At 51.9% G+C, this 21985-nt stretch overlaps 2 protein-coding genes across 2 annotated transcripts; one reads left to right on the top strand and one right to left on the bottom strand.

Annotated features, from left to right (window-relative positions):
* The first annotated feature begins 800 nt into the window (after positions 1-800).
* CHAF1A (chromatin assembly factor 1 subunit A) lies at positions 801-15802 on the top strand. Its single transcript, XM_032203807.1, has 15 exons — positions 801-856; positions 1180-1230; positions 1421-2229; positions 4508-4564; positions 6668-6909; positions 7506-7566; positions 8138-8206; positions 8600-8823; positions 9370-9538; positions 9733-9813; positions 9901-9990; positions 10202-10463; positions 11065-11552; positions 13873-13966; positions 15308-15802. The coding sequence occupies exons 1-15, from the start codon at positions 850-852 to the stop codon at positions 15403-15405; spliced, it is 2802 nt and encodes a 933-aa protein (XP_032059698.1). The 5' UTR covers positions 801-849; the 3' UTR covers positions 15406-15802.
* Positions 15803-16279: 477 nt separating this feature from the next.
* On the bottom strand, positions 16280-21267 carry UBXN6 (UBX domain protein 6). The gene is made up of 11 exons (XM_032203865.1): positions 21126-21267; positions 20801-20955; positions 20055-20116; positions 19813-19944; positions 19455-19552; positions 18947-19022; positions 18785-18869; positions 18342-18561; positions 18101-18231; positions 17387-17532; positions 16280-16886 (listed from the first exon to the last, which is right to left on the bottom strand). Exons 1-11 carry the CDS (start codon positions 21206-21208, stop codon positions 16758-16760), a joined length of 1317 nt encoding a protein of 438 aa, XP_032059756.1. The 5' UTR covers positions 21209-21267; the 3' UTR covers positions 16280-16757.
* Between the last annotated feature and the right edge of the window lie 718 nt (positions 21268-21985).

Below are 21985 nucleotides of genomic sequence, written 5' to 3'. Positions count from 1 at the left end.
TCCGGGGGATAGAGCGCCGCCCCTGCCTGCCCCCCGCTCTATATCGCGATAGGCCGGGCGCTGTCGCGGAGCAGGGGCGGTTTATCGGGTGCGACGCGAAGCGAGGAAACGGCCTCAGGGATAAAAATGGATAAAAATAGATAGAAAATACCCAAAATTTAATAAAAAGCTAAACGGGGACGGGACCTAACGGAACAGCGCTGTGGCACCGGGGAGCCGCCGCAGCCAGCCCGTGGGGGTCAGGGGCGGCAAGGCCCGGCCCGGCCCCAGCCGCAGCCTCACGGACGGGACCGGGGGGGGGCCTTGGGGCCGCGGGCGGCCCGGTGGGAGGCCGTAGGGCCGACGCCGCGGGCGTGAGGCCTTCGTGTGGCCCCCAGGACTACAACTCCCAGCAGCCCCCGCGGCAGCGCCGCCCGGCCCGCCGCCATTTCGCGCATTGGCCCCGGCCCCGCGGCGGCCCGGCGCGCTGCGCGGCCCCGCCCACCCCCGCGGAACGCGTGCTGCGGCCTCCCCTCCCGCCCCCTCCCCCCGCCTCTCTACCCAATCACCGCCTCCAAACCGCTGGAGCGACAAGCCCGGCGGCCAATCAGCGGCGCCGCTCGCGCGGCCCAATGAGGCGGAAAGCTGGCGGCGGGGCGGAGCGGGCGGAAGGGCGGGTCACGTGGGCGCGCTCCGCCTATCAGCGCGCCCAGGCGCGGGGTCGCCCCGGCTCCCGCCAAATACGAGCGGGAGCCGCCGGGGCGGGACCGGACGGGCCGGGGCCGCTCGGGGCCGCTCGGGGCCTCTCGGGGCCGCTCGGGGCCGCTCGGCCTCGGCCGCCGCTGCCGGGAAGGGCCGCTCCGCCCCGCCATGGCAGGTAGGGGCCTTCCCGGGGCCACCGGGGCCTTCCCGAGGCCTCCGTGAGGTAACAAAGGAGGCCCCGGGAGCGGGCTCGGGCCCGGCCCAGCCCCGCCGGTGAGGCCTCGGCTGAGGCCCGGCCGCTGCCCCCCCCCCCCCACTGGGGAGCACCGGTCCCTGAAGGCCTCAGGGGGTTGTGAGGGGAGAGGGGGGGGGTTGGGGAGGCTCCGGGCCTCGGGGTCGCCGCTGCCCCGGTTGTGGTGGTGACGGTGGCGGTGGCGGGGAGGGGGGGGAGGGGGTGTCCGCAGCCTCTCACCGCGCTGTGCTTTTCTCCCCCCGCAGCCATGGAGTGCCGAGACAAAGCCGGCGGCCCCCCGCGGAAGCTGGTGCAAGGTGAGGCTCCGGGAAGCGCAGCCACGAGGCGGGCGGCCCGGCCCGGCACCCCCCCCCCCCCCACCCCGGGGGCCACCCCCCAGCGCCCCGGTGTGCGGCTGGGGTCCTTCCTTCCCTTTTCTCCCCCCTCCTTTCCCCTTCCCCGTAACTCGTACGCCGCGGTTAAAGGGGCGCACGTTCTTTGTTTCAGCCCGCCTGCCGTTCAAACGCCTCAACCCCGTGCCAAAGGAGAAGTACGACGCGGAGCACGAGGTCAAGAAGGTGAAGAGCTCGCAAGGTTTCGGCCCGAGCGCGGATCCCGCCGCGGACACGTCGCGCGCCTCCGTGGACAACGTGGAGAACGACTGCCAGCTGAACGCGGATGGGAATTTCGCTCCCCAGCTCGTTAACGGAAAGGGTCCGTTAGATCACTTCATCCAGAAGAACACAAAGGATAGCACAGAGACTGCAGTCGCTACTGACCCTGCAAGTGACTCTAGCCATAGACTGAGCGACGGCCTCGGCTCTGATTCCGAAGCGTCGTCATCCGTAGCTAGAACTAACGGCACGCTAGGAAAAGGAACGAGCGAACTGAGTTGCCCAAATTCCACCCAGAGTAGCCCCACGGACGACTCAGTGGGGACTGGTGCGCAGCGTGAGGCTGCGGCGAGCCAAGAGGAAGAGTTGGTAGCTGGCCTCCAGTCGTGCTCTGGGTTAACGAAGTGCAACGACTTGGAAAACGCCAAGGTTAATCAGGGCAAACTGAAGGATATCATATTTGAGGGGAAGATGCCCGTAGTGCTGCTGGAGGATATTATGACCGCCAGATCCCCCCCGGTCACTTCTCTGGACGGAAGTGTCACGTCAGAGAACGAGACTGCGGAATCGTCCCATGAAGGAGACTCTGTACTCACTAATTCCTCGCTAAGCTCTCCCTCTGTGAGCTCCCCTGAGGCACAGCCTGCTGCAGAACCCAAGAGAAATACCAGTCCTTTAGCTTTCTCCACGCCCCTTAGGAAGGTTGGTCTCTTTTCTCGGGCTCTTTAAAACTGGTTACCCTGCAGCTAGGTCGGATGGCTTCCTGCGATTGCCCTGAGAGGGATGGCTAAGATACAAAGCTTGTGAGCAGCGTGTGGCAGGTGGTGTCTGTAATTAATGATGTAACTGAGTCGCTGCCATTTTGACTCCTTTAAATTGGGTAGCTCTAAGATTTTAGATCTCGCTTGGCTCAGAGCTGCTATGCCCGCACAGCAGGAAGGCAGCTTGAAGCTCCATGACAGGTTCACTTTTATAAAGTGGCCGTGAATGCTTGCTGAATGATTTGGTAAATGGGACGGGAGCAGTGTTCAAAGGGTTTTGTCCAACAGGTGATGGCCTCCAGCCTCCAGCCTGCCCTCCCTGAGCTGCTGTAGTCACTGTGAGAACGCTCACCCCAGGTAGACTTCATCACCAGTCTGTGAGCGGGTTTTGTTTCGGTTTAGGGCCTGCCCTCCTAGCAGGAGAGCCCCCCAAGCAGCGTGACTTGGTGCTGGGCTGAAGAGGAGGGCTGTAAAGGCAGCGATACCTGCAGGGCTGGCTGGAGCAGTCCTGACTTGAGCAGTTGGGAAGCGTGGTGAGGATGCAGCTCAGTGAGGATGTAAAGCAGGGATTGCTCCGGTGGGGGCCCAGTGCTCAAACTGGGGAACGGAGCATTCCCAGAGCAGCCGAACCTCACCTGAAGTTAGGCCGGGGGTGGCTGGCAGTCCTGTTTGGTTTTCTCAACGATATAATTAGAGGAAAACCAAGGCAGGGATTCTGGGCTGGGGATTTAAGACATGGTGCAGGGCAGCCAGTGGCACAGGGAGGCCTCTGTGCTTGGAGGGGGGGATGGCAGGTCGCCTTGCTGCATGTGCCATCCCCTGAGAACTGCCTTCTGCTGCCTGAAGCCCTTCAAGAAAGATTTTCATCAGCTAGCCCACGGGGATTTGAGGAGAGACTGGACCAGACCCCAGGGAAAACCTCAACGGCCTGGAGGAGGTACCAAGGAGTTAGCTGGGACTTGGAGCTCTCAATGGGCTCGGTCTTCCTTCTGCTGTGCTGATTTTCTCAAGAAGCATTATCTGGTTTGGGGCTGCTAAAACTTGCAGTCTGACTTCTTGAAAGTGCACACACAAACTCAAGCAGACACAGAATATTTCCAGTAGAGCAGAAACAAAAAAAAAAAAGTACTTGATTCCCGGTGTAAGTAGCCTGGCAGTGCAGCCCAGTTTCTGGTTTCTCCTGGTGTGAAGCACAACCTGAGATGGCTCACGGTCTGCTTGCCAAAATGGGAAGTGTGCGCATCGATCTGTAGTTGTCTGTCCTCGTCTGGTTGTTTTTCAAGGTGGAAACAGCTTTGGTAACCGAGAGCTCCTAGTTAAAAGCACTCTTCCTTCCATCAGATAAGTACAGGATCTCCTGATACTGCTCTGCACCGTGTAAACCTCGACGTCCGAGTATAGAAAACCAAGCTTTTGGTCTGCTTTGGTTTCTTAACCCCAAGGATAAACATTCTACCTTCTGCTGAGAATGGCAGGAGGAAAGGAAGGGGTGGGTGTGAGAAACCAAGCCAGAATCTGCTGAAACAGACTGGCCCAAGACCTAACCTGTCAGCGAACAGCACCGTTTGCTCTTCAGACACTAAGCACCTTTCAGCCTTTTCTTTCTTTATTTTTTTCCCCCTGTAAATAATGGCTGGAGGAGAAATGACAAGTGTGACCCAGGGGGAACTTCAGGGCTGATGTGGAGGAGTCACAGGGCTATGATTAGGAGGAGATAAAACATGAAAAGCCCTCGTATTCAGGAAATTCTGGCTAAATATCCTGGCAAGTGTAAGTGGTAGGATCAAGGAGAAAAAAGAAAGTTGGAGTCAAAGGAACTGACTTTATTTACTGTGCTATAATTAAATGTTATGCTCTCTGTCACGCTCCCGTGCTTTGTAGCAGCTGTAGCCTCTGTTTGTTTTCGTGCACGTGGTGTCACACTGCGAGGGGTGCTTCAGGGCTGAGAAACCAGAGGGGTTTGGCTATGCAAAACTCAGTAACACGAGGACTGAATGGAAACTGAAGCAGTTAGACAGGCCAAAATGGAAATCGGTGAGATTTGATGCCTGAGCTGTGTTCTGATCCCCTGTACTGGAGGGATTCTGATGGTGCTGAATATACTGATCGGAAGGAATAAGGTTAGCATCGTGCAGGTGAAGCCTGCTGGTCTTCTTAGGAGTTCTAGTGTTGTGAAGGGAGTGACGTGAATCTCTAAAACTTGCATTTTGTGTTTTCAGGTACCTCAGAAATTCCCCAAAAGCTCTGCAGAGAAGGAGAAGCTGAGATTGCAAAGAGTAAGGCCTTTTCACTGACATAGCAAACTAACCTGCTGTGCTTTTGCGTTGAATAGTAAGCCAAGCCCTTTGCGTTTCATTTCGGGCCACTTAAAACCTCTCTTTTCCTGCTTTCCTGACTGATGAATATGGAGGAAGCTTAATGCATGCAGTTAAAGTGCTCAGCGTGTTCCACAGCCCCTTAATGCATACATAACGACGTGTGGGTGGCCTGCGCTGCATTCCTGGGCACTTCAGGAAGATATTAAGGAGCTGGAAATGTTGCTGCCTGCTTGTCAAAATGCTTTTTGAGATTTTTTTTTTTTTAACAAACCCTTCCAGAGAGAGTAGGTGCAGCCCGCGAGGCGCACAGGCACAGGTGAGACCCTCAGGAGCCTTGGGTTAGGGCTGGTTCCTGCCTCGCCGTCCTCACCCCTCTGCCTCTGAGCCACAGAACCGTTCCTGCTCCTCGTTAAGAAGCGAGGCGAGCGGGCTGCTGCTCTTAGGGCTGCTGAGGAAACTGCTGGGTGTCGCTGCTGGAAGAAGCGCTGAAGCTGCAGCCCGGGTTTGCTAGGCAGAAAACCCTGATCCATAGGGCCAAGGTGCTGTAATCATCCTGCTGTCCATTCCTCTTCCAGTCGTGAAGGGCTAAATCTAAATGAAGCTGCTGCAGCACGTGGAGCTCTCGAGCAGGCAGCTCTGTACGAGTGGGCTCTGCAGGCTGAGAAGCTGCCTGTTGTTTTCCCTGCAGCTAGCAAAGCTTGGGCTCCTGGCTTGCTCTGATGTTTCTTAGGAAGTGGTTTATAAAGCTGGTCTGTTGCATTTTTTTATTTTTATTTTCTCTGAGTTCTAAGTGGCTGAGAGTGCTAGGATGCTTGCTTTTCCCCCTGCCCCATATAGAGCTCCAATCTGCAGCGTTCTTCCTCTATTTATGTAACGTGTATTTATATAAATAGCAGCGTGTGAGAGCGTTGAGGATGGAGGCTTTATTGTGCTGGAAAGCAACCCGAGCTGCCAGCCCTGCTGTTAGCTCTTCCCACAGCTACCTGGTGGATTCTCACTGGCTGCCATGACTCAGTTCTGACAAGGATGCTTTTCACAAATAACTGCCAACGTCGTGTCAGCGGCACATTGTGATGCCTTCAGTCCTCTCGGTGCTGCCAAGAAAGCTAAGATGTGAAATAAACAAAAAGAAAGGAGAAATACACCATAAGGACACTCCTGTGTCTGAGCACAGCCACATCCTAGTTTCCTGGTGGAATTACCAAGGCCTACAAGTAGAGGGAAGCTATTTTTCTCTGTTTTGTCATTTTTAGTAAGCGTGCCACGTTCTCATGTCTATGTTGGATAGACCCATAACGAGGGGCTGCAATGCTGTGCCTGGAAATTTCCGTGTAATCTTCCCCTGGTGTTCCCACAGCACCCCTTAAAAAAGCTCCGAGCCCCTCATGCTGCCTGCTTAGCAGAAACGACCTGCCACGAGTGGCTTTTTGGGTTAGTTTCAAGCCTAATAAAGCAGCTGCACAGTCCAGCGTTTGGAGACTTGCTTTACTGCCCGAGGTCATGAAAAGCAGTCAGAAAATCCTCGCGGGCAGATAACACGATCAGATAAAATTCACTCTTTACATTTATAAATTCGCTCTGAATGTATATGATGGCAGGCGCACGCAGGTAGAAGAGCACGACAGCTTAGCTCACGAGGTGCTTATTTCCAAAATGCTTTTTGGAAACGACCTGCTACATTTTTAGAGTAATAAAAATTCTCTCCTGTGCAACTTTCCCCAATAATACATTGATAATGAAGATGACTCAAGTACGGAGCGAGTACAAAGCGTCCTTTGATGCTTAGAAAGCGAGAATGTCTGTTCTTAGGGGAAGAAGTTAATGCTTTCAGAGAGAGTACGAGATGAGAAGCAGAGGGCTGAGCTGGCTGCAGCAGCAGGTAGCTGTGGTTAATAACACGGCCTAGACGAGCTCGAAACTGCTGCAGGTCAAGCACTGGGGGCAGGAATCCGCTGTAGCATCTCGGCTGAGAAAATTGCATCCTTATTTTTTACTCATGTTTGTCTGCCAGCAGCTCCTGTGCATGAAAAGCACCTGCTTAATGGCTTCTTTCTGCACTAGGACCAGGAGCGTGCCGACAAGCTGCAGAAGCTACAAGCGGAAAGGGAGGAAAAGGGAAGGCTGAAGGAAGAGGCAAAAGCTGCGAAAGAGCGAGCCAAGGAAGAGGCAAAGAAGAAAAAAGAGGAAGAGAAAGAGTTGAAAGAGAAAGAAAGGAGAGAAAAGAAAGAAAAAGAGGAAAAGGAAAAAGCTGAGAAGTTGAGGGTGAAGGAAGAGAAACGCAAGGAGAGGCAGGAAGCTTTAGAGTAAGTGGCGTGGCTTCTACAGGCCGTGGGGAGTAATGTCTAACCATGTGAGCACCTCTGCATGCACACCTTCACTTCCAGGGGCTGTACTGATCAAACAGCAAGGCCCCTTTGTCACGGAATGTATTTTAAGCCATGAAAGACCGTGCCAGAATGTAGGCTCAGCTCTGCTGCGCTGCTTTTTGCTTGCAGCCTGACCTGGGCGTCTGATCTGAAATGGCTGAAAAGAGCTGTCACGCTCCACTGAGTTTTCCCTTCCTGACCAGGCTTGCTCCTGGCTGCCTTTTGCTGGCGCTGGTGGCCTGTCTGTTGAGGAAGTCGCTTGTAACTCCATAAAATAGTAAATAAATGCCTCCTCTTGCTATTGAGGATGGTTTGAAGCAGCCCAGCTACTCTGTGGCTAAAACAGGTCGATGTTTGCTCGAAAAGGAATGAAGAGAGTCTTGTGCGTTTAACCAAGTGTGGCTCTTGGCTGAATTAACAGATTATCCTCTTGTTTGGTGTGATGTGGTCGAGGTATAGGGCTTGTCACCTCTGCCTCAGTGCAAATAAATGCTTTGTGGTTTGTGACAGTTGAAATGAATTTTATATTTAAGGGCAAAACTTGAAGAGAAGAGAAAGAAAGAAGAGGAGAAACGGTTAAAAGAAGAAGAAAAGGTAAAGGCTTTCTCTCAGCTCCTCTGTTATGGTGAAATGCTGTTAATGGGCTGCCTGGCATCCTGCTGAGCGCTGCTGGGCTGCTCACAATGACTCCCACAGTTACTGCTTTGCTCTCCCAGAAGTTCTCCTAGCAGCAAACCCTGCGTTGGTGCCCCTCACTCGGCCCTGCTGCTTGGGAATGAGCGTGTCCGTTTGGACCTGGTGGTGCTGCTCCACCATTTGCATCGTGCAGGTTTCTTGCCTGTTTTGTTTGCAGGTGTTGGTGTACCTGGTTTATCTGTTCAGTTCTTCCCACATCTGTTGGTTTTTTTTTTTTAATTATTTTTGCTTTTTGTTTTTCCAGTGCCTGTAAGTGAACTCCACCCCTTGTCTTAGTAATGGCACTGGAATCTGTGTAGGTGTGTTACAGAAAGCGATTACTTTTTTACTGAGTTACAGGAGCTGGTAAATAACTGAACTTTGTTTTATACCTCATTAGGTTTGACACTGGGTCATGCTTGAGCTCGCTTTAAATGATAAGGCTGTGTCCTACCTTTGTTCATAGTTTGCATTTTTGTTTTGACTTTAGCGTATTAATGCACAGAAAGCAGAAATCACAAGATTCTTCCAGAAACCAAAGACTCCGCAAGCCCCAAAGGTGAGGTATTTGTATTTTTATTGGCCATCTTACACATACACTGGTTTCCCTCAGATCTGTCTCTTGGACCTTCTTTGGTGGACAAAGCATTAGTATTTCTTGCTTCCTAATTTCAAAAATATCAAGGGTTTAAAAAAGGTCTGTGACCAGAGCAGAGACGGCAAGAGAATTTTGTTGTTGCTTTAGTAAAAATCTCAACTTTGTCTTCTGCTGCATTGGCTGTGAAGACCTAAATTTACTTGAGAAGATTTGTTGGAGTCTGTTGGAAGGGCTTAACCCAAATTCTCAGTCAAACATCAGTAAACTGGTATTTTAGACTCGTGAATGTTTTATCTGTTGGTACTACAGCTTCTCTGGTGTTCAGACCCTAACAATCCCCACTTACTCTTTCAGATTCTTGCTGGCTCTTGTGGAAAGTTTGCTCCGTTCGAAATTAAGGAGAACATGGTCTTAGCTCCCCTCTGTCGTATTGCCCTCGATTCAGACCTCTTAGAACAGCTGGATCAGCTCCTGCGCGCACAGAATAGCGAAGGCTCTTTCTTGAGAGACCTAAAGTGTCGCAAACCTCGTAAAACTGGACCTACTTTTGTCAATAACAGTACTGACATAGTAAACAGGTTAGTCTGGCTTGGGGCTTTTCTTCGCTTTTATGTCATGAACGGGAGATTGCTTTCAAAGTAGTTTTATACTGATATTGGAGATGCAGTTTTTCTCCTGACACTTGTTTTGTCTGAGATTTATTTTCCTGGGCAGAGCGTGTTTTAATGGAGATTTCCTTCGTTCTATGTAATGCTTCTCCAATCGTTATTTACAGGAAATCTCGTGTTTCAGGCAGCTCTGTTTTGGCACTGGACACTACTTGCCTTACTGGTGGATACTTTTAATACTTGCATAGTATTAAAAAGCAAACAGAGAGCCAAGGCAGAGCTGCTCTTGCACATAGTGTCATGGTTAAGGAGGGAGGGAGCTTGCCTGGAACTCCTGTCCTTGCAAGCCAGCTGTGAGTGCCTGTTCTGATGAGCTCAGGCCCTGGGTTGGGGTCCTGGCTGAGCTGAAACTTTCTGAAAGCTATTTCCTCGAGCAGCAGGGAGCATTTTCTTTTCTTAAAGCTTTTACTTGAGGGGCATTCTGTAAGTACTGAAGCTGGTCTTTTGCTTTAACAGCGATGTGGTGGTAGTGGCTAACTGCAAAACAGATGCTGTTCCTGAAAGGGGGAAGTTTGGTAGAATGAAACTTCTGCAGTTCTGTGAGAATCACCGTCCTGCGTACTGGGGCACTTGGAACAAGAGAACCACTATGATCCGTCCCAGGAATCCTTGGTCAAAGGACTGCGTGAGTATCCTACAGGCAGCATAGTCAGGTTCTTTTCTTCCTTTATGCTCTTGAAGTGAATATCTGGTGTTCGAGTCCACCTTTTGTCTGGCATTTCTGATCCACTTGTGTGTTCCCTCTTGCTATTGAGTTTTGGAGCTTCTCGCATCGTACTCAGACTGACAGAAGCGGCATTTTGGTGGGTTTTATTCCAGAAACTACTGGACTACGAAGTAGATAGCGATGAAGAGTGGGAGGAGGAGGAACCTGGAGAAAGCCTTTCCCATAGCGAAGGGGTAAGGTTTCTGTGTGATGGAAAAAGAGCTTTTGGGGAACAACTGCAGTTGTCAGTATGGCTTCTAAAAAGCAAAGTTTATTTTTAGGATGATGAAGAGGAGGGAGAGGATGAAGATGATGACGATGGCTTTTTTGTACCCCATGGGTACCTATCTGAAGATGAAGGAGTGACAGAAGTAAGTGAGCTGGTTGTCACTGGGCTTCCATCTGTGCTTCCAGTGTAAAACACATTAAATATTGACGTGTAGGCAGGGACGCCACTCATTTCTGGTCTGCACGAGCAGACTTGTGTAATTTGGGGAGCACACCACAAATATTGGGTTTTAAAGAACCTTTTTTTTCTTTTTGGGGTGGTTGTATCACGTTCTTTCTCACCTGTGGCTTTAGGAGTGTGATCCAGAGAATCAGAAGGTCCGTCAAAAGCTGAAAGCAAAGGAGTGGGACGAGCTGATGGCTAAGGGGAAGAGGTTTCATGTTCTACAGCCTGTGAAAATTGGCTGCGTCTGGGAAAGTGCAGAGAACGACAGCAGCACAAATGCAGACCTGAAGGTTCTCCAGCAGTTCACGGCGTGTATCCTGGATTTACCCGTCGCAGAGGAAGACCAGCAGATACAAAAATGTAGCAAAAAAAGAGCAAAAGATCAACAAAGTAAGACATAAAGGGCTAAGTAATTGCATTTATGCGCTGCTGTGCTCTGCTTTAGAGATGATGGATTTCTGTTTCAAGTGACAGTGTCAGGGTGACCTGCTCGTGACATGTTTGAAATTGAAACAAGCTCTGTGAGATCTCTTGAAAATTAGTTTTCTGTCATGGCACCCTGCAGGGCTTTAGTCACTCCTCCAAAACCTCTTCCTTCAGATAATCAAGCAAACAAAGCCAACAAGACTTTGGTAAGCTTGCATGTAGGATCACTTACTGGAAGTGCTTGAGCCCACTTACCTGTGGATCCTTCAGGGAGAGAGGATTTGGTTCATGAGACACCTTCCAGTCCTGTGTGTAGTTAACGTGAGGATGCAAATAATTTATGAAAAGGCTGGAAGAGGGGTTGGGACTTTGACTTTTGGGTCGCTGTTGTTGAGGTTGACTTGTCTGTATCAGGTTCAGCTTCTGTTACAATCCCATATCTGAAATCTCAACCTATTTCTCTTCTTCCCTGTGTGTGCACGGATGGGTATTGTCAGCCTGTTTTATTATTTTTTTTTGTCCTTTGAGTCTTCCCCACAACCTTTCTGCAACCTTTTCCTTGCAGTCCTCGGCCAGCTGCTGCCGTTGCTCCACGGGAACGTGAACGGGAGCAAAGTGATCATCCAGGAGTTCCAGGAGTGCTGCCGCCAAGGACTGTTCAGCGACGTGACCGCAGCGGCCGACGGCGGCGACACCAGCCCCGTGAGCCCCCACGCGTCCCGGCCGCAGACGCCCGTGGGGGAGGACAGCGGTGTCCCCTCCAAAGCCAGGCTAAAGAGAATCATTTCCGAGAACTCTGTGTACGAGAAGAGACCCGAGTACAGGATGTGCTGGTACGTCCACTCCGAGGTGCTGAAGAGTTTTGCTCAGGAGCACCTCCCCGTCCCTTGCCAGTGGAACTACGTCACCCAAGTCCCTGCTTCGGGGAGGGAGGACAGTGGCAGCGCGCCGGGCACGGCGCTCCTGCAGACCCCGCCTGTGCCCGTGAAGAGGAAGTCCACTGGAAGCATGTGCATCACGAAATTCATGAAAAGGCCCCGGGGTGCTGAACAGGTGAGCTGCTTTGGCAACGCCCTCCCCTGACAAAAAAAAAAAAAAGCAGTGGGAACGTGGCTGTGCGTCCTCAGTAGGTGAGCGTTCTGGTGTGCCGCCTAGCTTGGCCTAGAGCTGCCATCACAATCAAAATATTGAGCCCTAGAAACCACGCTTCAGGCAGAAAGACCCAATTTTTGGGGAAAGAATGGAATTGGGCACCTCTAAAGAGGTGGCTTTCTTTTCTTGCCCTGTAGCTTGGCCTGTTCACTTTGGAACATTGCTCTCCTGCTGTTCTACTTTCTGCTGTTTGGCAGCGATCACTTCCAAGCCGTGAATAGTTGGAGCGTCTGCTCGGCCGTGCTTTTACAGCTGGCTGCAATTTGTGTGCAGGTTTTTGTGTGTGTTTGGCTGCCAGATGTGCAGCCGGGGCTGCTGACTTGCATCGGTTGCGTGTGTACCGATGAAACGTGGTTCCTAGGTGCTGCAGCTCAACCCTGGACAGTCTGTGAAGTCTCATCGTGCATAAAGCTGGATTTCAAGAGCTGGTTTAAAAAAAAAAAAAACAAATGAAATAAATCACAGGAATCAAATGAGATGGATTTGGAGCCGTCGCTCTTCCAGCTCTGAGCTTTGTTTTGCCCTTCCTGCTGTGGTTGCCGTGAAAAGCAGAGGTGAACGCACAGCATTAAGAGCTTAATTATCCGAAAGATTGATTGAGAAGTGTGTGATCACTGCTTTAGCTGTGTGATTCTCTGTCATGCACTTAAGACTGAGGCTTTAGATCCTGAAGCCTGGTATTAGCAACTGGTAGCCTCCAAACCTCCAGGCAGGACTGGTTTGCACTCTTCAGTGGATTTATTCATAATCCCCTGTGGACAAGGGTGAGAAAAGCCTCACACGAGGCTTTGCATGCTTTTCTTTCCCACTTTATTCTTAATTTCTTTGGCTCTTGTACTGAAGAAGCTCTGCAGTCAAGGACAAGCACTGATAGAGATCAGAGATTTGCGAGAAACTGTTCAGCCCCCGAACTCCATCTGCTTGGGTTTTTTCATATGCACTAAATAAAGGCAGAGATTTAAAGAAAAAAAAAAAAAAAAAGCTGCTTGGCACCCACTGGAGATTCTGCTCATAACAAATTGAGCAGAAATAGCGAAACAAAGGTTTTTTAAAAGGTTTTTAGTGGAGTTTCACTGTTGGCCTGAATTCTTCAAAGCTCTCAGAAGCACCTGAGTTGCCCTCGTGAGGTGTGGTGCAGCACAGCTCAGAGAAAAGGTGGCAGGCTCCTGGAAGCCTCTCGTGCCCTGTGCCTAAATCAGTGCAGGTGCTGAGCTCCCGTTCTGCCTGATGGAGAAACTGGGGAACCTGACAGCCTCGACCTGCCAATTGTTCTCATCCGTGGCACCTAGAACTCTGCTGTGAAGCTCACTCCAGGGCTTTTGTAAGTGAAGGTGCTCTTACATAAGCTGCAGAGAAAGAAAAGCTCCTTCAAGTGGGCAATACCTACACGTGTGTAGGAGGGGAATGCTGCATCTGAGAAGTGTGACTTCAGGGACAGCTGTAAACTTAAAATTTCTGGTCGGGAATTAGATGGGCTTTAAGGTCCCTCCTAATAAGGTCCCTTCTAACCCAGAGCATTCTGAGATTCTATAAAATTGTGTGGATAGGGACCAAAGTCTATCTCAGACTTGCATTCCATGGTTCCAATTAAAGGAGAAAAAAGGGGAGGAAAAAAAAAAAGCTGTTCAATGCTGGGCAACTTCAGTGTGTGTTTCTCCTTGCATTCTTTTTTTTTTTTCTTTCTGATTCAAAATGAGGGGTTTGTGCTGCTCCCAAGATAGGGTCACCCAGGGAAGAACTGTCATCCCCCCCGAATAGAAGCTGGCTGTCCAAGATGAAAAGTCAGGGGAGAGAACGAGCTTATATTTGACAGGCAGAAGTCCCTTTCCATCTCCAGAAGCAAAAAAGCATCAAAAGAAATCAGGAGAGGGGGAGAGAAAAAAAAAAAAAGGACAAAACAAAACGGAGTTGGGTTTTAATTGAGGTTTGAACTGGCTTTCAGATGTGTGGGCTGCTCCCTGTAACAGGGGAACATCTCGGAGCAGAAGCTTGGCGTGCTCCCTGCTCTGCGTGCCATTTACCCTTTACCACAGGGCAATGTGCTGAAGCCAGGGGTTGCTTTTCTTACTCTTTTTTTGTTCCTTACAGTGATTCCTGCCTGCTCAGTGGCCGTGAGGAGTGACCGCTGCAGTTCTACTCAGTGTTGGCTGTGCTGGATCTCGTGCTGGCACTGTTGGCTCGCTGTCACACCCCTGATACCTTTATTTTATTTTTTTTTTAGGCTGAAGCTATGGACATGGATGGATTTCAGGCGGACACTGAGGAAGATGAGGATGACGACGACTGCATAATCGTGGATGTACAGCCAGGCAAAGGTGGGAAAATCATTGACAGCAGTCTCTTGGCAGGCGATCACTCCCAGAAGGGAGAGCACAGTGGAGCAGGAACCGTAGCTAAACCTGGTGCTGGTTTGCTGCCACAGTTTCAGCAAGCTTTGTGCTCTTCCCTATAGATGTTTTATTCAGGATATTTTTGTCCTTTTTGTGATGTATTCTAGATGCTTCTTTGATTTTCGTGCTTTGCTCTAAGCTGCTCTTGCCCTTTTTCCTTTCTCCCTCCAAACGACTAAGCAAAGTGCTCGTGAATAGCCATCACCTGCCAGCGTTGCTGTTTGTTTCTGATAGGAAAAGTGAACGTTGGGGTCGGTATAAGCAGATCCACTTAATATTGGTAACTGCTGCTGAGAAGGGCTGGTCTCTGGGGCTTGCACGCTCAGTTCAGCGCTCTTCCAGGACTGACAAGGTTTGGAGTGTAGCTTTGCTGCCTTCTTGAAGTCTTAAGTGCATGCTGAAGTGTCTGTTCTGAAGGAAATAACATCGGCTAATAACCAAGCTCTCAGATGTTTGACACATGAGCGCTCTGATTACCACTGTGCAGCTTTGTGGTAGAACCTAAGCAGTTGTTTATATTTGTGTCCCAGTTATCTCTTGGAAAAGGGTTTTCAAAAGCTCTCCTGCTATAGTGTGTCCTTTCAGGCTACGGATTCAGAAACAGTGGGATGAGGAAATGGAGCGGCTCCTTTCATCTCAGCGAGGCTTTAGATATGTGTACTTGATCATACAGATCAATGGCTTAACACAAACCACATGCAGCTCCTCTAAATCACTTTTAAAACCTCCGAGCTCCTTCTTACAGCTCCACAATAGCTCGTTCACAGTGCTACTCGCCCAGCCTGAATTAAGGAAAGTGCTGGGTTTTGTGTTGGGCAGCTCCTCTAATTGATAGATAAGGACCTGTGCATATTCCCAGAGTATTAAATTCTCGAGTGTTTGACCCATTCTAGACACACCTTGGGTCTCCTTTCTGTCTGAGCTGGTGTTGGATCCGTCCTCTCCCTTCCCTCACAGACAATACAGCTGTTTGGCAAGAAGCTTCTCATTTAATCTTAAGCTGCTTTTGCTTATTCCATGACTGCAGTGGGGGGAAAACCTCCCTGCAGGCTGGCAGCTTCTTGTTCTGAAGGCTCTGGTGCTGGTTGGTAGCAGCTCTACCTGGTTCTAAAGCACTAAAAAGATCTTTTTTAGGATCCAAGTAATCTTACTCTGCACTGGTGTCACCCAGTGCTGAAACAGCAAGCATGTATGCACAGCAGAAATCAAATTTTGCTGGTTTAATGAGGATTTTGTCTAAAAACCAAAACATTTTCTACTTTGCAGATTCTACGTTGGCAGTTACTGAAACAGCTTCAGCACCCAGTGGCACAGCTGCCCCTCCTCAGGACGCCGGCACGGTCAGCCCACCTAATACAGTTTGAGACTTAAATGCCTACTAACTTCTCTGTATGTATGTAGAATTACTTAGGAAATTTTAAACCTTGTGTATCTTCGACCAAGATACTTGAAAGTATTCCATATTTCTTGTAAAGAGAAGACAGCACTTTGTTCTGCTTCAGACCAGATGGAAGCTTAAATTTTTAGCTCTAGTTTTTAGCTTAAAAATATTGCATATTAATCTGTCCTTAATAAAGCATTATTGAAATTTTGATACTTCTTTGTAATGGAAGGTATCTAAGTTATCTCTAAAACTAGTGGAGGGGGTTTTAAACTAAGCTTATTGTGATGCCTCTGGGGAAATTCTCTGTTCATAATGTTGTATAGCATGCCCGTGGGTATAAATGATGTACAATTATATTTGAATTTATGCTCTCTCTATTATCCTGTTTGTGGTCTTACTTGCTCCAGGGAACAGCAGCAGGCTTTACCTCTGGAAAAGAAAGAACCTGCGAGCTGCTTCTCCTGTTCTGTGACAACCTGGCATGTAATACCAGGCTTGCTGCCAGCTTACTGCTCTCCTGTACCCATCACAAGTTGTATGTGTATATAAAAGCTGGTTTCTACCCCACAGAAGAACTTAAGATTTAAGCATAAAGGAATGAACTAGCAGCAGACTTGCTAATGAATGTAACAACGTTCCTGTGTTGTTTTTAATTTCTGGTAAGGGTTGTGAGTCGGTGAATGAGTTCCCTAAATAGCAGCATAAAGAGCTCCTGATGTTTATGCTCCCAGGCTGCCCCTTGTTCTGGCTGCAGGTGCCCCAAAGCTAGAAGGTGAGGGAGAGGTGTGATGCCACAGCACGTGGTGATCACCTCTGAAAGGCAAAGGTGATTTCAAAGAACTCTAAACCAAGCGCAGTCTTTAAATATTCCATTTAATTAGGCTAAACAACTTTATCTAAATATACTCTCTCCAATAGGAGTTACAGTGCACACAGAAGCAAAAGGAAAAGCTGAAGCCTAAGCCCAGGCCCAGAGCCAGGCTCGCTCAGTTGGGATCCAGCCTTGTATCCACCCCTGCTCCCTCCGCCGAGGGAGGGAAGTGGTGCTTCATCTGGGAACCACCTCGAGCAGTCACGGCTGGGATTTGGTCTCTAAAACCACCGAGAGCAGTCCTGGAAGTGTTTTACTGGGCACGACTGCCTTAGTGTTTGGTTACTGAGCTGGGAAGGTGACTGCAAGGTTGGGTAAACTGGCGCAATCTCTAGCCTCCCGCTCTGCAGAGCTAAACCCCAGCCAGTTCGGAGGTCACACAGCTGGAAGCTCCACCAGTCTGTATGGGAACAGAAGGGAACAGGCTGAAGCCACTGTCACTGCATCCATTCCCCTTTATTTCAAGACAGTGTCTGGACCCTAGAGAGAAGTTCTGGCTTCAGGGGGCTGGCTGGCTGCTCCTGGCCTGATGCCTGGATGTCCGACATGACCGCTGTGTCCCACACCAGGGTCAGGAGGGCCGAGGGCACCTGGAACAGAGAAGAGAGCATTACTGAGCTCCTCTAGTGCCACACTTTAACCTCCTCCTACCATGCTGTGTGCCTTCACAAAGCTGGAAAAAAGCTTAGTGAGAGCACTTCAACCAAAAAGGAGGAGTGGGGATGGGCAGGAAGCTCCCCAGGGGACACGGCTGGTGGAAGCTTTATGCTAGAGCTGTGCTTGGCTTGTAGTTTGTGCCATCCTGGCTGGCAATTGATGCTTCTGATCTAACTGCTAGCAATTACTGCAGCCTGCACTTCCTACAAAGAGTTCGGTCCCTAAAATTCCTTCCACATCAGCACCTGAGCCTTGAGCCAGAAGCCTTGGTGCAATGACTTGATTGAGCTTAGAAAGAAAGGGCCAAGGCACGACTGTCCTGAAAGCATAAGACAAATCCTAAATTATGAGCAAGAGCTGACCCTGACAACGCGGGTTCTGGGGTTCTGTTGTCCCGTGAAGGCCCCCGTGCAAGGTGCTGGCTCTTACTCACCAGCCCACACTCATTGAAGGCCAAGTTCTCGTCAGTCACTTTGAGACCTCCGGGTCCCAGGAGCTCAAAGGGCAGCCAGTCATCTCTGAGGGCTTCTCTCACAAAGCTGTAGAGCACAGATACGGGTTCTCTTGCATAAAAAGTCCCTGCCATGAGAAAATGAGGTGTGAGATACTGAAAGAGGCCCTGGCATTTACCAAATGGAGCCTTTTGTGGGAGGTTTCACAGGGCTCTGGTACTGCTAACTCCATGAACTGCCTCAGTGGCATAAAACCAGCCTGATTTAACTGAAGTATAAAAGTAGAATTCCCAAAGAAAAATGTTACTTCCATTGCTGCAAACCCCTGCCAGGCTGTAACAAAGAAGCAGCCAAGCCTGAAATTATTTCTGGAGTTCTGTTACAAAACGTGAAGAGGATTTATGCTGTTGTAGAGCCTGACACGGCACAGGCAGCCCCATGCTGGCTCCTCTAACAAACTGATCTAAGAAGTCCAGCTTGCTAGCAGCAGCCCGGGCAGAGCTCATTTAATTGACAAAGCCTCCAGATTCCTCCCTCTGTCAGCCCTGCCTTGCGGTGCCAGCCCCGGGCAGGCGGAGGGCTCAGAGCTGGGAAGAATCATTACAGAAGCGTTACCCCACCCCGCTTCTGCTGCTTTATTCCATCACTGGTTATTGAAGCTCTTGGGCTAGGAGAAAGGGCAAGAAGCCCTTTACCTTGCAGGATGTATCCGTCAGGAAACCTGACCCGCAGCAGGGTGTAGTTGTACTTCCGCATCTCCCTTTGCTCTTCTTTCTCTCGCATGGCTCGCGTCCTCAGCATCGCAGCCTTCTCCACCGCCTCTGTCCTTTAGATATTTAGACATAAAGTGGTTTTCAGCCCAAAGGAGGGGTGTGAGGTCGTTAGCTGGCACCGCACGCCCCCTGGGTAGCGGGGTCTCCCCTCCAGCCTACTCACCGGAGCCGCTGCTCGCGCTTTATCTCCTCTGCAGTGAGGTTGAAGAAGTCATCCGGCAGCTCAAAGCGAGCAGCCTCAGGCGAGGGTTTAAAGACGCAGAGCTGGCGATCCAGCTGCGGCCGCACCGGCTCCGAGCTCAGAAGTTGCTCTTTGTAGTCCTTGAGGTCTTCCAACCGGGTCAGCATCTCTTCCTTCAGCACGTAGTACTCCTCTGTGGCCTCTGCAACCCAAAGCACAGGGCTCGAATGTCCCGGCCTTCACTTGGAGCATGGAAGGATCTCCAAAAAACACAGTTTTGACTTGTCAGGGAGAAGACAGGGTGAGGGGCTGTCAATGTGACCGCCTTGGAGCGTGGAGCTCTTGGTGCAGCCGAAGCTGGCTGCCCCTGAGCAGTGGGACAGCCCCAACTGCTCACCCCAGCGGAACACACGTAAACGGCTTGCCTTGTCCCGGAACAGGCAGCGTTCTCGTCTCAAACCCAACAGCCTGGAAAAAGTTGTGTGCCCCTTCCAGGCAGTTTATCCTTTCCTGGAAGAAAAGGGGAGGATGAAATGTGCTCTGCTCCAAGCCCCTCGGCAGGGCAGCTGCAGGAGCCGTGGTCTCACCTGGAACACTTTGTTCTGCAGTTTGATTTTCCGGTACTTCTCCTCCTCTGGGTGGAGGTAGATGTTGTCCAGGTACCTGTGGGAAGAGGAATGGAATTCATGGATCAAAGCAGGCACTTCAGGATGTGCTACCCCAAGGAGCAAAGGTCACATGGAAGGAGACGGCTCAGAGTGTTTCCTCACAGATCTGAGCTGAAAGAAAGTAAGAAGATGAAAGAAAGTGAAAATGAAGAAAGAAAACGATGAAAGAAACTGAAATGAAGTGAAAGAAAGTAAAATGATGTGCTTTGTGCCCCAGCCAGGCAGCAGATGGGGGAGGCTGATCTCAGCCAGCAGCTCCCAAACCTCCTGAACCACTGCAGCCGCTGGGACCAGCTCAGAAGCTGGCCTCCTGTCACCTGCCAGCACCCCCTGCCTCAAATGGTTCAAGCATTTGGGTTTGGTTTCCTTCAGACTCTGCATTTCCTTGCCGGGGGGGACGAGCAGCCTGCGCCCACCCCCTACTCACTTGGCCACGGTCTCCACGCCCACGCGGACTTTCTCCCGGTCCTTGTTGAAGGTGTGAATCTCCAGGATGGAGGCGGCCACGGGGTCGGTGGAAGAATACTGCGGGACAAGGAGAGCAGCTGGTCACGGGGGAGCTGACGTGCGTGGCTCACAGCTCCTCGCCTCAGTATTTGCAGCAAATTAAAGGCATGAGGAGCATTTTAAGTCAACGCCTGAAGGGAGCTGCCCTCCTGGGAGACAGCACAGGGGGGAGCTTTACAAGGCAGAGGGTTCGAGGTCACTGCTGCGCTGCTCGGGGAGATCCATGCCACAGAACAGGCTTAAAGGGGAAGGAGGGAGAGGCGTGCAGTGGTGCTCACCAGCTGGATGGCTTCCCGCATGTGCTTCTCTTTCTGGTCTCTCCTTACAACCGCACCCGTCAAGGGACAGGTGAAATAGACCCCCGAAACCGAGGGTCTGGCTGCCGCTTGGGTGTCGGGGAATGCTGGGTCCTGAAAGAGACCAAACCATACCTGAAGGGAGGAAGGAAGCTTTGCTGTTTGTTTTGGCACATCAGCGCTCCCAATTTGATACAGTTTGGGAGCAGCAGCTCGCCTCCTACCTCTTTGTCAGCAGAGATTCCTTTCTCACTCGCAGCTGCCTCAGCCATGAGCTCCTTTCTCACTAGGAGAAACAAATCCCGGTTACAGGGGCGGGGGCACAGACCCCGAGTGGTCCAGCAGCGAGCTCTGTGCTCCGCAGCTTTGCCCCAGGGATGCTGACGCTCCTGTGGGCGCTGTGCTCCTGGCCCAGGAACGCACACCCGTGTGTGACCCCATTTCTGAGAGGTTTGTCATCAGCCCCAGCAGCACTGCCCAGCTAGCCCTGCCTGCCTGGGGATCCCTCTCCAGACCAGGAGAGGCCGAGCTCAGCTCACAGAGCTGTAGGGGCTGGCAGGGCCCTCAGAGCTCCCCGGGCCCAACCCCCTGCCAAAGCAGTTCCCCAGAGCAGGCTGCCCAGGGAGGCGTCCAGACGGGCCTTGAAGATCTGCAGAGAAGGAGCCCCCCCAGCCTCCCTGGGCAGCCTGTCCCAGCGCTCCGGCACCCTCCCCGGGAAGAAGTTCTTTGGCGTGTTGGTGCGGAACTGCCTGGGCTCCATTTGGTGGCCACTGCCCCTTGTCCTGTCCCCACCGAGAAGAGCCTGGCTGCGTCCTGCCCTCACCCTGACACCTTTACGAACATCAATAAGGCCACCCCTCAGCCTCCTGTCCCCCAGCTCCCCCACCCTGTCCCGGTGGCACCGTCGCTCCCCTCCCTCCACCACCCCCGTGGGCCCTCCCGATCCGCCCCGAGCCCGGCGCCCCCCTACCCTGGTTCCTGATGGCCTCCTGCGACGAGGGCGGCTTGGCCTTGCCCTTCAGCTCCATGCGGGCCAGCGCCGCCGCCGCCGCCATCTGGGCCTCGTCGGTGGGGCCCTGCCGGGGCCTCGGCGCCGCCTCCGCCTTCGGCTTCTCCTTGGGGGCGCTGCGGGAGGGCCGGGGCCGCTTGGGGGCAGCTCCGGGACCCCCCCCCCGTTCACCCCACCCCCCCCACCGCCCCCCTCCGTGCCCGGTACCGGCCCGGCCTCACCTCGCCCCCCCCCTACCCACCCTCCCCGGTACCGGCCCGGTCCCCAGAACCCCGCGCCCAGTTACCGGGACGGTTCCGACAGCTTCTGGCCCGGCCCCGCGCTCTTGAATTTGAGGTCGGCCTTGATCTCCTGGAAGAATTTCCGCATGGCGCCGGGCCCCGGCGGCGGGCCGGGAGCCTACCGGCCGCCTCACCCGCCCGCTTCCGCCCCGCTCTGCTCGCTTCCGCCGGAAGCGGTGGGGTTGCCGCTCTAGCCCGCCGTCTCTATGGGTGGCGCGCGCGGTCCTCCAAGCGCCGCCCCCTCCCCACCGTGGAGGTCCCGGTGCCCCCCCCCCCGCGGCCCAGCCCCACAAAGCAGCTCCCAAACCCCCAAGCCTCCCCCAAAAAAGCCTCCAAATCCATCCTAAACCCCCCCAAAAAACTCCAAACCTGTCCTAAAGCCCCCAGCCCCCCCCTCAAAACTCCCAATCGCCCCCCAAAGAACCTCCAAACCCACCCTAAAACCCCCAACACCCCCCCAAAATAAATCCTAACCTGTCCTAAAACCCCCAACCCCCTAAAAAACTCCAAACCTGTTCTAAAACCGCCAGCCCCCTCCTCAAAACCCCAACTCCCTCCAGAAAAAAATCCAAACCCATCCTAAAACCCCCCAGACCTCCCCAAAAAACCCTAACCTTTCTTAAAACCCCCAACTCCCCCCCAAAAAAAACCCCGAACCCATCCTAAAACCCCCAAACCCTCCCCAAAAAAACTCCAACCCCTTCCTGACACCTCCAACCCCTCCAAAAAAAAACAAACTTGGCCTAAAACCTCCAATCTCCCCCCTTTAAAAAAAACAAACAACTCGACTTAACCCTCCCACAACCTCCAAACCTGTCCTAAAATCCCAAACCCACCTGAAAACCCCCAATCCCACCAAAAAAAA

Source organism: Aythya fuligula, chromosome 26 (genome assembly GCF_009819795.1).
Source record: "Aythya fuligula isolate bAytFul2 chromosome 26, bAytFul2.pri, whole genome shotgun sequence".
Classification (NCBI taxonomy): domain Eukaryota; kingdom Metazoa; phylum Chordata; class Aves; order Anseriformes; family Anatidae; genus Aythya; species Aythya fuligula.
Note: the sequence above shows the minus strand (reverse complement) of the source record. Positions and strands in the feature narration are given on the sequence as shown.